Source organism: Dipteris shenzhenensis, chromosome 23 (genome assembly GCF_047967505.1).
Source record: "Dipteris shenzhenensis isolate YYH24624 ecotype China chromosome 23, Dip_SZ_1.0, whole genome shotgun sequence".
NCBI classification, from domain to species: Eukaryota; Viridiplantae; Streptophyta; class Polypodiopsida; order Gleicheniales; family Dipteridaceae; genus Dipteris; species Dipteris shenzhenensis.
In genome coordinates, this window is record NC_141618.1 from 44,628,159 (window position 1) to 44,643,915 (window position 15,757).

Genomic DNA, 15,757 nt, shown 5'->3' on the forward strand with positions numbered 1-15,757 from the left:
GGAGCTAAAGCAATGAATCAAGGAATTCATCTCAAGATTGAATTCTCTGGATTGGAATGAATCTTTGGTATAATTTGTGCTATGAATAATATAAAATGTGTCATGACCCAATTAGAAGGCATAGATGCAAAGGTAGGAGGAAAATGGTGCACCTGCAATTCTCCTAGACAGTATGCCTAAGGAATACAATGCATTAACAACAACTTTGAAGAATCTTCCATATCCTACACGTGAAGGATTTGTGTTATCTCAAAATTGAAGGCAACTACATCAACAAGCAACATCAATTATGAAGACCAAGCACTTTGCAACAAAACAACTAAGATGTGTTACCATTATGAAAGGATGGGTCACTATCAGAGTGATTGTATATTGGAAGAGCAAGACAAAGTGTGACCATTGCAATGAAGGTCAGACACAAGGAAGAAGATTGCAGATTGAGGAACTAGAAATCCAACTATGTGGAGTCATCACAAGCAAAGAGGAGAACAACAATGATAGCATGGATGAATAGCCACAAAGACACACTTCATCACCTTAGCCTGTTGTTGTAAAAGGTCACCATGTGTGAGTACATGTAGTTTTATGTTATCAAACTCCACCAATTGAGAATAGCTATGCAAGCACCCAGGGGGCAATATTGACATTTTCTACTACCACATTGTACCACCATATGTAACAATGTATGCAATAAGGGGAGGTGATGGACTTTTCCTTTGCAACTCCCATCTTACCACCTTGTAGTAGCATGGCACCAAGGGGAGGTGTTGAGAGTTGTCATGCCATGAGCACAAGAACAGAGGTAAGGTACGAGTAAATGTCTGAAGGCAAGAGCATGCTGCCACATGACAAGGAGCCATTGTCCCACATGTGAGCAAATAATGCAAGTATGTATCGACTCCTATAAAAGGAAGGTCCCGTTCATGCAATAATATAGTGCAAGCTCTCTAGCCTCTTTATGAGCACAAGTCTCGATTGAACTTGAGTCTATACCTACGTAGTTTAGCTCTCCATATGTTGCACTTAGGATGCATATGCCATAGACTAGTTTTAGGCACACCTGAAGTACTCAAGTTTTATCATAAGATCCAATCCCTTGAAAATTTTAGTGACCCCTAGGATTAGACTCCCCTAAAAATGAACCTAGGAATATGCTCCGCAAATCGCATTGTAATAATGCCATTTTGGCTATGAATCAACTCCATTGTCCCACTTTCATATGTCAATACTTAGGGTGGGACCCTTCTCTTAACACCTCATAGAGTGAGTGAGACTCAATGATAGCTCAACATCCAATATCTACTATTGTAGGTTGTGATGAGCAATGTTTGCACAAAACTTTTTGTTTGAGCTATATGCTCACATAATCTTAGGTTTTTGAACTAAATTTACGTAAACTTACACAAAATTTTAGGCAATTTAGTTATGGGTTAGCTAGAAAAGTTTGGCTTGATTCACTATTAGTGTTCATAGAAAACCTATATTTGCAAAAAAAAAAAGCATTTTCATTTTCACTTGTAAAAAGCATTTTCTCAATTTTGTAAAATACAAAAAATTTTATGCAATTTAGTTATGGGTCAGTTAAAAAATCCTCTAAAAAATTTGAAAACCCAAGGGTTGTGATTTGTTGAGGAGAATGTTTTTTCTCAAGAGTGTTCAAGATGGGAAACAATGGTGTTTGGAGTGGGAATTATTTTTCTCATCTCATCAATTCAAATGGGAGGCCTTTGGAGGGGCAATTTAGCATAAACCCTTCCTTCCATAAAGGCCAAACTGTTATTTCTCTTCAGCTTGGGTGCTTAAACCCTTCCTTCCATAAAGGCCAAACTGTTGTTTCTCTTCAGCTTGGGTGCTTAAACCCTTGCATTTCCAGTTTCTTTAGTTGCATTGTCATCGCACAGCCTTCCATTGCCAGCTCTCCAACCCACACCAGGTCTCTTGCTCTCTTCAATCCTCATTTACAAGCTGCTTTTCATTGTTTGGAACACACATATAACATGGTGGGCTGCTTAACGTGAACGAGGGAGAGGTGCTCGACTAACATTTGCCGTTGCAGGAACATGGCACCTCCTGCCATCAAAAACTTGTTAACTGCTTTCAGTCCAGGCGACGATTACTTTGCAATTTGTGCTGGAGATGGCAGGGTAAAGGTAAGTGTTCGTGACTTCAAGTCCAGACTTGAGTTCTTTGGCCTCTGCACGGATAGTCCCAATCCTCAAGTCATGTTGTTGTGAGGAGACATGATCGACAGATTTTGATTGCTCTTTTGGCCTATGCAGACGTGGGATACAGTGAATGGGTCGATAAGGGGGGATTTTGCGGATATAACAACGTCCAGCAGCGGGAATGACTCAGCAGCTGGCGAAATGAATGGGCATCTGTCTGTAGACTATAGTTGTATGACATGGAGTCCTGTTCTACGAAGGGTACGTTCCTTCGTGCTCAAATCTAAAAGTTAATATCTGATCACGCATTAACTCAAAAGCAGATGTGCTCCACTATTTTGCAACATTTGAATTGGAATGAGTATTCAATGAGATTGAAGGCATAATAACAACATGTGAATTGGAATAAGTATTCAATGACATTGAAAGCATAATAACTACATGTGAGTTGGAATGAGTATTCAGTTGATTCCTTGGGAAAGTTGTGGCGTACAATTTTCATTTTGTCTCACACAGCCTTGCACGTACTCAATGAGATTGAAGGCATAATGACAACTTAATTCATTCATTTGAAAAGTGTTTGTGTACAATTTTGTCTCTCACAGCTTTGAGCTTGTTCCGGTTATGTATTTATGCACGGCTTACACATTTACATTGAAGATTTATTGTTCACAGTTTGAAGGAAGGGGGGGTGCGTGGGATGGGTGAGTTTGAATGAGATTGAAGGCATAATGACACCTTATTGGGTCTTGGAAAAAGGGTTTGTGTCACACAGATGGCAGCCTCTGCTCGGGTACTGACGAGAACATTCCCTTGTCTAATTTTCTGTCTCTTTGGTTCTTTCACTCTTCTTGCCAGAAAATTTAATTTGCAACGTTGGATTTATTGTAGTCTTATGAAGGTATACATGTATCATATCACACAGCTTTTGCGTCTGTTCCTAGTTACCTGTTTATACACTGATTCTGTAGAACACACGTTTAGACTGACACACGGGGGGGAGAAATATTAACGTCCACGGGAGACCTCGCGGGCCTATGGGACAAAGCGCACAGAAAAGTGAACTCATACAAGCCTCAGTGGGCTGAAGCAAAGGGTACGCTGGGACCCTTGCTGAGTACTAATCTATGCTAACATAATCATAATCATAATCATAAACATAATCATAATGATATCATATCAATCAATCTGTCCAGGCGCTGGGACGAAACCGAAGCCTGGTACAGTGATGGCTCTTTGGTGGGCTGCGAAAATATCTCGTCTCTACGGTTGTTGAGTTGTCTCGAGTTGTGGCGGGGGGCGCGGTCTCCTCGCTCTCTGGACTCTCTGGGCTATGTCTAGAGTGATCCCTCATCTTTGTCGGTCTCCTCTGAGGAAAGCTATGATAGGTTGGACCTCAATAGAGTACTCTGGGGGCTCTCTGTCGCACATGTGGCCTCTGCATCCCTCTCTCGGCGGTACTGTGCCGGCTGCTTATCCAGACTGCTCTCATATCAGCTAGCTCCTCTTCCTCCACTCCACTGTGTCCGGTGGTTGACTCAAATGTATAGAAGTCTGTGACATGCCGCTGTGCCCGGTCACCCTCTATGTCTTGTAGTGGTCTGACTAACCCCTGCTGCTCTCTGATCTGTTGTAGAAATGCCTCCCTGTGTCGCTGCATCGCCATCAGATAGAGCCTGATACAGACCTGGTCATGGAAATGGATCAGTCGTGACAAAGGACTGAAGCCATTCCCCTTTAGGTAGAGACAGTGGTAGCGTCCTCGAATCTCATAGTAGGCTGGGCAAACACAAAGAAAATGCTCCTCTGTCTCAATTGCCCCCACAGCGTACATAGCGTGCAGATCCGCTGCTCTCTAGGTATACCCGTTGCTCTCCTTGCCTCAATCCTCAGCTGATGGGATGAAACCGGCATCTGACCAATGGCAATCCTCAGTGCATGAGATACTCCTCTATCCCCGAGATACTGGGGTCTAATAATGAATCCCTCCTTTGATACTCGCAAGAAGTGGTCGTGATAGAACTGGGTCTTGGTGGGGAGTTCTTGGTCCTCCCTCCAAGTCCGGGATGTGTGAAGCTGGAGGAGGTCTAACCGTATAATACGGTTGATCTCATCTTGCGGGATCAACTCAGGAGGTGCATCCATGCTGTACTGAAAGGGGGGAAGCCTATCCATCTGGATACCGTGCTTGGCAAGCCATGTGGATATGCGTGCATACCATGTGTCTGCCCCGCTCTCTGTGAGTTGTCTGGATGAGACTCTAGGGCCAATCTCAGAAGTCTCCAATGAGGTAAGTCCCACACCCTGTAGATGAAAGTCATTGTCTGAAAGATGGCATCAACCTGGAGAGGTGTCATGGCGAACTCTGCCTGTACTATCTCATGTGGAACTAAGGGCTTACATCGGATCATCCTGGATCCCATCGTCACTTGTAGCCGCTTGAAGCTCCTCTAATCTGTCCTCGGAAGATCGCGCCCCCAGAAAGGTGCTGCATACATGACAGTCGGTCGCACTAGTGTGTCGAAAAGCCAGCCCTTTGTTGGTGGATCCTGGAAATGCGCCTGGAAACACTGCCGCTCTAGTCTAGCCAAAGCACTACGCCCTTGTGTGAGTCGTGCCTGGGCTGCATGTTTCATCGTGAAGATAGGTCCTGTGAAGAAGCTCCCAGATATGTGTATGACTGCACTATCTCCACTGGTTCACCACGATAGGTGAAAGTGAGTCGGTTAGTCACTGCTCGTGAGGTGTTGAAGATCATAACCTTAGTTTTCCCAAGGTTAACATTAGTTTCTCCGCTGAAGAGGATATGAGGACTATATCATCAGCATATAACAGTATCTGTATGAGGAGATCCCCTAGTGATGAGCCCTTACCACCTATGCGATCTATGAAAGATGTGATCTCATCAATGTAGAGTCCAAAAAGAGTCGGTGAGAGAGGGCAGCCCTGCTTCACCCCAATGGTGCTCTCGACCCACTCCGATAGTCCGCCTGGGGCACGAACCCTGCCTCAAACTGAGTCATATAAGCTCATCACACCCCAAATCAGTATCTATGGGATGTGCATCTCCTGTAGTCTCCTGATCATGCGGGATCGTGGAACAATGTCGAAGGCCTTTTGAAAGTCTACGAAGCATGTGTAGACTTTTTGATGTCTGGACCTCGCCTCCTCAATGATAGCCCTCAGAGTAAAAATGTGGTCCAAAGTAGAGTGGTGCCTCTTGAATCTTGCCTACCCTAGTGCTCGTTGTCCTCGTGCCTCTCTGTGACTGTTGATCTCTCTCTCTAGCACCGATCCATATCTCGGAACCAAACTGAAATTTACTACAGCCTTCCATCCTCAAGGAGATGGACAAAGTGAGAATGCCAATCAAACCATAATTACTTTACTTCGAGCTTATGTCCATGACCAACCTAGAAGGTGGCTAGAGTTCTTACCCATGTTTGCTTATAATAACACTGTACATACTTCCACCAAGAAAGCCCCATTTGAAATCATCTATGGGCAATGTTTACCCACTCCAATAACACACTTGGGGGAGCAAATTTTTGATGTTGACCAGTTTGCTAAGGATATGTCACAGGTAAAAGAACATATTAAGAAGGCCCAGGTTCAACAATCCAAGGCAGCCAATAAAAAAAGAAAAGAAGTTTATTACAAGGAGGATGATTGGGTTTTATTGAAGATTGATAAAAGAAGAATCAAGTCAGTGAGAGGAAGTACAAAACATGTCAAGTTAGCACCGAAGTTTTATGGTCCATTTCAGATTTCAGCAGCTTTATATTCAAAAGAAGGATCCAGAGCGTATGAGCTGAAATTACCAGTCCACTGGCGTATGAATAATATCTTTCATGTGAGCAATTTGAAGAGATACCATGGCGATACTTCTGCGTTTTTGGATACTCAGCATCAAGAAGAGCCTGAACTTGAAGATGGGACTGAAGTTCTGACTCCACATTGTGAATCTCACGTAGCATTCTCTCTACCACATTGCATTCATTCGCCATCTCTCTCCCACCTTGCATGTAGGTCGAAATAGAAGCAAGTACTCTCACGAGGGCGCTCTTCCCCATTGGAGGGCCAATTGGCATTCCAATTTTGCATGCATTGCACACATTTGCATTCTTGAAAAGTCTGGTTTTTTTCAATTGTATGATGCGGTTAATCTCATCTCGCAAAATCAGCTATGGGGTGCATCCATATTGTACTAAAAAGGGGGGAGTTTGTCCATCTGAATGCCATGACTGGCGAACCAAGTAGAGACGCGTGCATACCATGCTGTATCAAACCCACTCTCTGCCAGTCGGATAGAGGATTCCAATGCCAATCTCGATAGCCTCTCACGGGGTAGGTCCCAGACTCTATGAAGGAAGGTCACTGTTTGAAAGGTGGCATCGATCTGAAGAGGGGTCATAGCAAACTCTGCGTGTACTATCTGATGGGGGACTGAGGGCTTACTACGAATCATCCTGGATCCCATGATTATCTGTAGCCGCTCAAATCTCTTCCACTTTGCTGCTGAAATATCACACCCCCAGAACGGTGCTACATACATGGTAGTTGGTCTCACTAGGGTGTCGAAAAGCCAGCACTTTGTCGGTGGGTCCTGGAAGTGCGCTTGGAAACACTATTGCTCTAGCCAAGCCAAAGCACCATATCCTCGTGTGAGGTAGGCTTGAGCTGCATGGATCATCCTGAAAACTGGCCCAGTGAAAACTGCACCCAAGTATGTGTAGGACTGCACAATCTCTACTGGTTGACCTCGGTAGGTGAAGCTATGTCGATGGAGCACTGGGTATGAGGTGTTGAAGATCATAACCTTGGTCTTCCCAAGGTTAATTGTCAAATCTCTCTCTATGCAGAACTCAGAGAGAGAGAGAGAGCGTGAAACGGTGTGTAGAGCTCCGATCCACTCAAAATAAGCAGCCGAGATTGAGTGTACAGTTTAGAGCAGAAAAACAAGGAAGAAGAGCCCAAAGGAGAAGGAAGAAGACCTCATTTTAGGTTCTTTTCGGCACAAACGAAGCATGAGTCGGATGAGTACCCCCAATTCTATAACATTTGGCTCTTGCTGTTAAATAAATCTCTATTCTGAAATACAGCAAGTCATTTCCTTTGTTTTATTAGTAAAAGGAAAGAATTGGAAGAGGAAGGGAGATTTAATAATGAACTTGTTTCTTTTCCTCCACTACCAGAAAGAGATAGGGATAGAACACCATCACCTCCTCTTGAAGAGGTTAGATTAGACGAGACCTATACACATCTTGAGCATGATAACCCATGAGTAGAATTACCTTCGTCTTTCCTACAAGAAGCTCTTAATGGAGTGTTATCCTTTGGAATTGAAAGGAGAAATGGGTCCACCCAAGAGCAAGGCGATGAGTTTACGCCTTAAACTCAAAATCCTGCACATATGGATTATAATCCAAGTGCGAGAGGAGTCTCGTGTTGATAAGCTGACTTTTCAGCTTAGCAATGTGATTGAGTAGTCCATAATGACAAGATCAGGGACTAAGAGAGTTCTAAATTTTGGGGATGAGATTTGAATACTCCTTCGAAGAGAGTGAAGTTCCCACCACGAGAGAGAATTGAACTCCCAAAATATGATGGAGCAAGGGAGGCAGATAAAATCCTTAATTGGATTCGCCAATTTGAGCTGTATTTTGCCCATCAAGACAAGACCGATCACGAGAAGCTTGCTATTGCATCTACAAAAGGATGCTTTGGAGTGGTGGTCTTTGTTACAAAGGGTAAGATCTAAGTTTGTGAAGCAACTAAAAGCCACTTTCATGCCTTCGAGGCATGAAGAGGAACTGACCTTCCGTTGGGGAAGGTTTAGGCAATTCAACAACGAGAGTAATGCTGAATTTACAGCCAAGTTTTGGAAACTCTCTTTAGAGTTACTTGAAAAGGGTGAGGATGATAAAAGAAAGAAATATTTAGCAGCCCTAAGCTTGAAAGTGAGGTATGAGGTTGAAATGTTCAACCCAACCATGGTTACCAGGGAACGGCCTTCTGACATCCGGAACGTCGTTCCAGGAAGCAAGCCGGAACCGGAACGGCCCTAGAACGTCTTTTTTGTTGTTGTTGCTCTTTGAAAGTTTCAAATGGGTATTTCAGAGCTTATATAGAAAGTTTAAAGCTGTAAAATGTTAGTTTTTTTCATTTTCTAGCATAGTTTTATGTCATATGATAACGTGTTGTGTATGACGTCATGTTCCGGTTCCGGTTCCCCCTTCCCGGAACGTTACCGTTCCAACACCTGAATTTTTTGAATGCTCCCGTTCTCTGGTAACTATGAGTTACCCAACCACCCTTAGAGATTTCACTAAATTGGCTGAAATAGTTGAAAGAAAGTTGAATCCTTGTAAACCCTTCAATAAGGGAAAGGAGAAAGCTATTGTACAAAAGGTTAATAGCCAATCATGTCCTCGATGGGTGCCATTTCTTTCCATGATTGATGATGGAAAGAAAAGGCTGATTAAAGAAGTTAAATGTTTTGTATGTAAGAAACATAAGCCAGGGCATCCATGGCATAAATGCCATATCCTATTGGCTAAAATTTCCAAGATTAGTTATGTGAAGGGAAAAGATAAAGCTTTCAAGAAGCAGGGTGAGGCTTTTACCTCCTCATCCCAAAAATCTACGGTGACAATCGAAACAAAAGTGAATGCTATCCTTCAGCCAACATTGTCGTATGGATTTGTGAAATGGATAAAGAGTAGGTATAGTCATTGTGGAGTTTATGGTTTTCAACCTTATGAGTGACTATCATGAGATTGAAACTGCACTATGTTGTGTTTTTAGAGGATGAGTTTGGGAATGTTCTTGGCTTCATCTAGGTATATGCTTAGTAGACATGCAAATTTCACCTTGTGAAGTTTTCGTCCATGTTGCGGCTTGCTGGTATTGCAATAATTCTTTCTATCTTAAATGGTGTGTTGCCCTATCAGCTAGATTTAGATGCTCGTTTGGGAGAGACTAAAATGAAATCGTTTAGACTTCACAAGTAGTTGTAACTTGAATGAAGAGATTTTGGACTACTTTTTGATTTTCCTTCTCCTTTAGTGCTAGCCTTTGTCATGGCTGAGTTTGCCCTTCACCTCCGCAGTGCCGATAGAATGGATGCTCAAGTATGTGTGGGTGTGGATTTGTATGTGTATAGCTTATTTTTATACTATGGTCTACACCCATTGTTGGGAGCTGATGACGTCAGTGGAGATGTCATAGTAGCTAGTCCCTTACTATCCGTGATGGAGTTTATGGTTTTCAACCTTGTGAGTGACTATCATGAGATTGAAACTGCACTATGTTGTGTTTTTGGAGGATGAGTTTGCGAATGTTCATGGATTCATCTAGGTATATTCATTGTGTAGAATGGATAGAGAATGAAGGATTTTCTCCTCCATGTAGAGCTTCTTATAGGGTAAATAAGACTGAAATAAAAAAGCTAGAAAAATAGATTGATGATCTATATTTTCTATAGACTAAGCAATTCTCCATTGCAAAAGCATTTATGGCCAATGTTTACCTACTTCAATAACACCTTTGGATGAGAGAATCTTTTTGCTTTTGACCAGTTTGTTGAGGATATGTTACAAGTTATGGAGCAGGTTATTAAAAAGAGATTTCAGCAGCACGGTATTTGGAAGAGGATTTTGACCATAAGAGTTGAGATTACCAGCTAATTGGCACATGAAGAATGTCTTTCATGTGAGCACAAAGAGATATTGAAGAGACACTGTAGTGGTACTTCTGCATTTTTTGGACATTCAACATTTATAACAATGATGAGCTAATTTGATGGTGCAACATATGTTTGTATTTATGATGGACACCGACCAATATTGTTATGGCGGTGGATCATTGAGTAGATAGGTCTTGTCAAGTTGGAACCACCGCTTCAGACGACACCAAATTTGGACATGCAAGACTTATTTTATTAATAAAGATATGCATCCACATGTCTAGGTCCTAGGGACAATAGGAAAGGGAAGGGTGCATTAAGGTGCATTGACTTGTAGATGCATAGGTCGTAGGCTAGGGGGAAGATGGAACTTGAGTGATCTCAAGGGACATTAATGAAGCGGTATTTCCCTTCATTGTGAATCTCATGTAGCATTCTCTAATCACCTTGCATTCATGCGCAATCTCTCTCCCACCTTGCATATAGGTCAAAAACAGAAACAAGTACTCTCACGAGGGTGCTCTTGCTCCATTGGAGGGCCAATCGGCATTCAAATTCTGCATGCATTGGGGAAAGACCCCTTCCAATCATGTGTCAAATAAATTCCTGTGATCCCTCGTTCAAATCCAAAACTCCAATGCACTTCTAAGCGAAAGGTGACGACTAATTTGCAAAGGCACCTCTTCCTTTCCACAAATCCAATTCTTTGCATTGGTCTCTAATCCTGCCACTAGGCTTTGCCTAAAATGATCTCTGCTGTCCTAAAACCTATTCTGTCCAACTATTATATTCGAATTCTTCATTGCTTGCTTTCTTGGCTACTAAGCCAAATGTTGCGAAACAGCTTGCTAACTCATCCACTCATCAACGCTTCACCCACCAAACACCTTAATTCAATACCCAAAGAGGGGTTCGCTAGCTGAAGACCCTTCCAGAACTATATGTTGTTGCTCTGTGCCTAACACAAATTCACATGCATCGTCAAAGCGCAGTTCCCAAGCCATAGATTATCATAACTCTCCACAAGCGCTCTCTCCTTGTCAGGGTTCCAACATGACCTAGACCTTAATCGTTGACTTGGGCAAATAAACCAGCACCACTTATCCAATCGCCAAAACAACATCTGACACTTTGTCTCTTTTACGTGTCGTTGGAGTGCTTCCCTTTAAAAGCATGAAACCCTTTAAACATCTTGTAGAAAACCATTCAAACAATGACATGACTGCCCAAACGATCTCCTGACCATACCCTAGATCCTGCAAGGGTTTGATGAGGCGAGTTCTTGGCAATGTGTCAAAAGCTTTGCTGAAATCCACAAAGCAAAAATAAACCCATTGTCTCCATGCTCTACCTTCGTAATGACATCTCTAAGTGCCAGTGTGTGATCTAGAGTTGCATGATCACCCTGGAAGCCTACCTATTTCTTGGCCGTGGGTCCCTGGAGCTCTGCAAATTGGATAACCTCTATGTTGAGCACTAATGTATAGATCATAGACATGACATGCCCGATCATAATGGTCCTGTACTTTTTCAAGCTCATGGGATCCCCTGCCTTGTGAATGGGAGTGATGGTGTTAATGGTTTAGGTGCGAGGGAAACCGGTGCAAAATGCTTTGCTAAGACCGGGGCCATAGTATTTATTCCATATGTGCAATCACTTCAGACTGAGTTTATTAACATCTTGTGTCACGAGGGCGTGAGTTTTTGAACTTGCATGTGGGCAGGACCCTGGAAAACTAGATGGGCAAGGACATAGGTTGTGGGTGTGCAAAGCTCCCCCTAGGGATTAGTGCGTTGGGGGTGAATTGGTGGATTGCTCCAAAGAGGGGGTAGAGGACTCTTAGAATTCAAGCTGGGCCATTGGTTGGGTCGTAAAAATTGCCCCACTATAGGGGGGCAATGGGGGCAAATGAGAAGGGGATGCTACGTGGCATCCCTCAAGGCTTGGATGCATTTGGCAAGGTTGCTTGTGGAAGGACCTAGGAGAATCACATAAGAAAAAGGAGGTTGACCATAGATTTGGGAGCTAGAGAAGAGGCATGAAGTTCGTACGGATAGTCTCAAGTGTATGGACTGTTTGGCTTGTGCTGGCCTTGAGTTTTGTTGCTGTATGGATGAGCCAAACAGACTGCTGCTGTATGGATGGCATCGTATGGAACAACGTACAGACTTCCGGCTGTGTATAGACCTTTGCTGACATATGGTCGTACGGACTGTGTGTGAAAGGCATAGTACGGGGTGTATGGAAGGTACAATATGGGGTTCCATACTGTGCGTAGGCTGGTGTGTACGGATTTGATATGGGCTGTCTAGTCATCTTGGGCTGCGTGCACAGGCAGGTAGCAATTGGTTGTTCAGACAGCTGTCTGTGTGGCAGTTTGGGAAAGGGTGCTTTCTAGTTATGCCATTGCTTGTGTATGAGCTTGATTGGATGCTCTGAAGCTGTCGGGTGGTCATTAATGCCTTTATCTGTGACTTTGAGCACATGATTGGTCGTGTGTGCATTGTTGGCAAGCAGGGGATTTGTGTGATCCAAAATGGATTGCTCGTAACAGTTCCGGATTTTTATGCAAGTGCTCGGGACAGATTTGGATGCTTATTCTATGCTTGATGAAGGCAGAGCCCAGCAGGGCTAAGGCAATGGGTAATGAAGTCTAATGGAATGTGGAATGCTTTGAATGCAAGGGGATTTGTGACTTGTGTAATCCTTTTTCAGGGAACTCCAAGTAATAAAGAAATACCGAAAGGGTCGCCAAGGGTATGGGGCCAATTTATGTCCTTTTTCTTGAGCATGAGTGCTCTAGCTCCCAATTTTTATTTGAAATATTTGCTGAGTGTTATTAATGGGATAGCATTGGCTGGTGAGTTGTCTATCACTGCCCCCTTGTTGGCCTTGCGGCCGGTTTCATCTTGGAAGCATCCACATTTAAGGCTGATGTCTGAGATGAGAATATAAATAGAGAAGTAGACCGCGCTGTCTTTGTGGGAGAGTGCACATATGACTGTCCATGTGAGAGTCAAAAACGGAGGGGGGAGATAGTTGTCAGTGGGCTAGTCGGTCAACTGTCCATCAGAGTGTCGGAACCTTTGTGTTGCCTAGTTTCTGGCCTCCCCATAATTCTACCCAAGATATATCTCAAGTTACTAAGTTGGCTAGAAGTGGATAGTGCAGGTGATGATGGTACTTTAGGGGCTTGTTTGGGTCTCATATTGGTCCTAACCCATGGCTCTGCATGTCAGCACTTCAGGAGTTCATGCTCATATTGAGACTTCGGGCTGTCTCGTTGCACAAAATGAAGGGCGACAGATGCAAATCTTAGACATGTTTAGGAGACATTAGGGACACCTTGACATATTCCAGGGTAGGTCGAAACTCAGATCTAAGTAGACCATTGCGAAGAGCTCAAAAAATTGACCACTTCTCCTTTGCTCTCTCCATCCTTCCATAGCTTGTTTCCTCATAATAACCATCAATATATTTCCAGTATTGTTTTTCAATTTCGTTTTTTGGAAAAAAGATACATAATTTAGAGGGGTGCTAGACACTTTTAGTTACCCCACACAGGGTGTATGGCTTTGCGTACTTCAGATTTTGGTCTCATAGATTTTTTGGTCTTGATAAATCTTATTTTCTTGCTCTCCCCGCCCTCCCCCCTCCCTCTTCTCATTTCTGATATATAAGGCATTGGGCAATTAACCACCATCATTCTTTTTTGGGGAAGATCGTTCGCCTTGTTTCCATCTCTCTCTCTCTCTCTCTCTCTCTCTCTCTCTTTGACTTAAAGCAATAAACCTCAAACCTGTTTTGTTTGCATTCGTTCCATACATTTATTTGTTTAAGCTTGATGCCAGCCTTGCGAATGTTTGGCTCAATTCTAACCCATCTTTTTGTGAGGTATTACCGATTTTGGATACGCACCATTGCTTTTGCATGGAACATCTATGGATCAGTGAGATTTACTATCCTTGTTTGCAGGGAAAAAAGAAGCCTGGAAAGTATAGCTTGTCATCCTTAGTAGGTCTGGGGACAGGGTCAGGTGACGTGCTTCTTTTGGATACTGCCCTTGGACAACTGAAATGGAGGATCAAGGATTGCCATCCGGGGTAATAGGGGTGTTACTTTTCTACTTTCAATCCTGTATGTTTCTTTGTTCCAGCGCTGTTTTTGTCTTTAGTTTGGAGGTAGTTCAGGGGCAGGCAAACTTTTGACTGCAAATATTTTGCATTAGGTTTTACTTCCTCAATTAAATCTTTTCGAACTTTGAAGTTGGCACATGCGTTTTCAACTACAATATCATGATGTTATTTTCTGTTGGCACCTGGGAACATAAATGATCTTGTTGGATAGTTCTTGATACCCACTGTAATTTTATCCTTAATCAACAGTGTTATTGACGTTCTTCTTGCAGGGGGGTGAGATCCCTGATTTTTTCGAAATCTGGGAGTATCCTCTACAGTGCAGGAGCTGATGGAATGGTCTGTGAGTTGGATGTTAATTCAGGTCAGGTGCTCGAGAAGTTAAGAGCTTCCAAGAGAGCCGTTTCTTGTATTGCAGTGTCAGGAGGTAATTTACTTATTTATGAGTTCTTCCATCAAGGTACATGTATAGCAAGACTGTAAATAGTTATGAGAAGAACTCTTTGAAAGAATGAAGTTTGAAGATCTATTTGTTGGTGAGTTTGTGCCCCCCCCCCCCCCCCCCCCCCCCCCCCCTTGTTTTTTTTGGGGGGGTCTGTTGACTATTATCTAGTTTTTGTGGACTGTTTTATCTGATTGCTTACTTGCTGCCGACAGTTTATAGCGACTTTAATTGAGCTCATGTGGGAGGTAGGCTCTAAGGCAGCAATATCAATATCAAAGAGGCCAGAAGCCTGATTCTATTTGTATTTCTAGCTCAGAGTGGCATTGTACAATAATGTCCAAGTGAATGATGTAGATGGCACATGAAGACAGAAGTACTGCATGAAGGCAACTATGATTGTGCAGTCCTCTTTTGTTCCATGTCTTCGGGACAATCGGATAGTGATCTGACATGGTCGTCCTTGTTAATTTCCCTCTTTAATTGCCCAAGCTCCAATCTGTTGAGGAGTCCATGAGTGCAAAAGCCAAAGGAGAAGAGGAGGCTGCATTTGTGAAGTTTCTGGTTCCCAGGAAGGGTCTCCGCCTATGGGCTTTGGTGAAGTTTCTGGTTCCTGCAAAGGGTCTCTGCCTTTGATAAAAAAATGTAAAATGCTCCTTGCTACCTCAGGCAGATGGACTGATCTTTGCAAAAGTGGCACCTCCGTCTTGTCCTATGCAAGATAGTTTTTTGAAGTTTTCTCCAACAATTCAAGAGTCTACCTCAAGCAATAGGACCCCTGAGTTGTCTCCAAAAGTGGCCCATACATATTTCAAGATACCTATCTTGTGACCGACCAATTTTGAGGTCAATCCCTATTGCCTTCCAAAAATCAGCTTACCTTGGTGAAAACTTGGTGGACTAGATATGGCCAAACTAAAATGCATCCATCTACTCCCATTGAAAGGGAATAGATGGATGCACAAGAGACAGAATTGATGATATTAATGAATCTCAATGTTGCAAAACACACGCCCTAGGAGCTTTGTTATGTCTATGGACTGCCTACTAGAAAGAAAGAAAGAAAGAAAGTTTATTAAAGTCTTCGGAAGACTGATGGGTCTATGAGACTGTGAAAATCCTGATACAACGAGCTGTGGTAGTGGAGCTACTAAACGAGCATCCATACCAATGCAAAATGCAAAAAATGCAAAAATGCAGAATGGCAGTACTAAGTCCTAAGTACAACATAGTCATGTCGATGGTCCACTATATATCAATCTCAGCATCATCATCAATATCATCATCATCCCCAGCAACATCAAGATATCAGGATGGATGAGGCAG

At 43.0% G+C, this 15,757-nt stretch overlaps 1 protein-coding gene across 3 annotated transcripts in view; it reads left to right on the plus strand.

Moving 5' to 3' along the window:
• The first annotated feature begins 1,753 nt into the window (after positions 1-1,753).
• Positions 1,754-15,757, plus strand: part of LOC147887439 (transducin family protein / WD-40 repeat family protein) — a 100,952-nt gene continuing 86,948 nt past the window's right edge. The window contains exons 1-5 of one of the 3 annotated variants that reach the window (XM_087394772.1): positions 1,754-1,933; positions 2,057-2,150; positions 2,280-2,426; positions 13,829-13,956; positions 14,262-14,416. In XM_087394772.1, the coding sequence (XP_087250898.1) occupies positions 2,061-2,150; positions 2,280-2,426; positions 13,829-13,956; positions 14,262-14,416 (520 nt within the window). In that variant the 5' untranslated portion in view covers positions 1,754-1,933; positions 2,057-2,060. Of the gene's footprint in view, positions 1,934-2,056; positions 2,151-2,279; positions 2,427-13,828; positions 13,991-14,261; positions 14,417-15,757 lie in introns of those variants that run through there. The other 2 variants (XM_087394773.1, XM_087394774.1) reach the window with 2 other exon arrangements.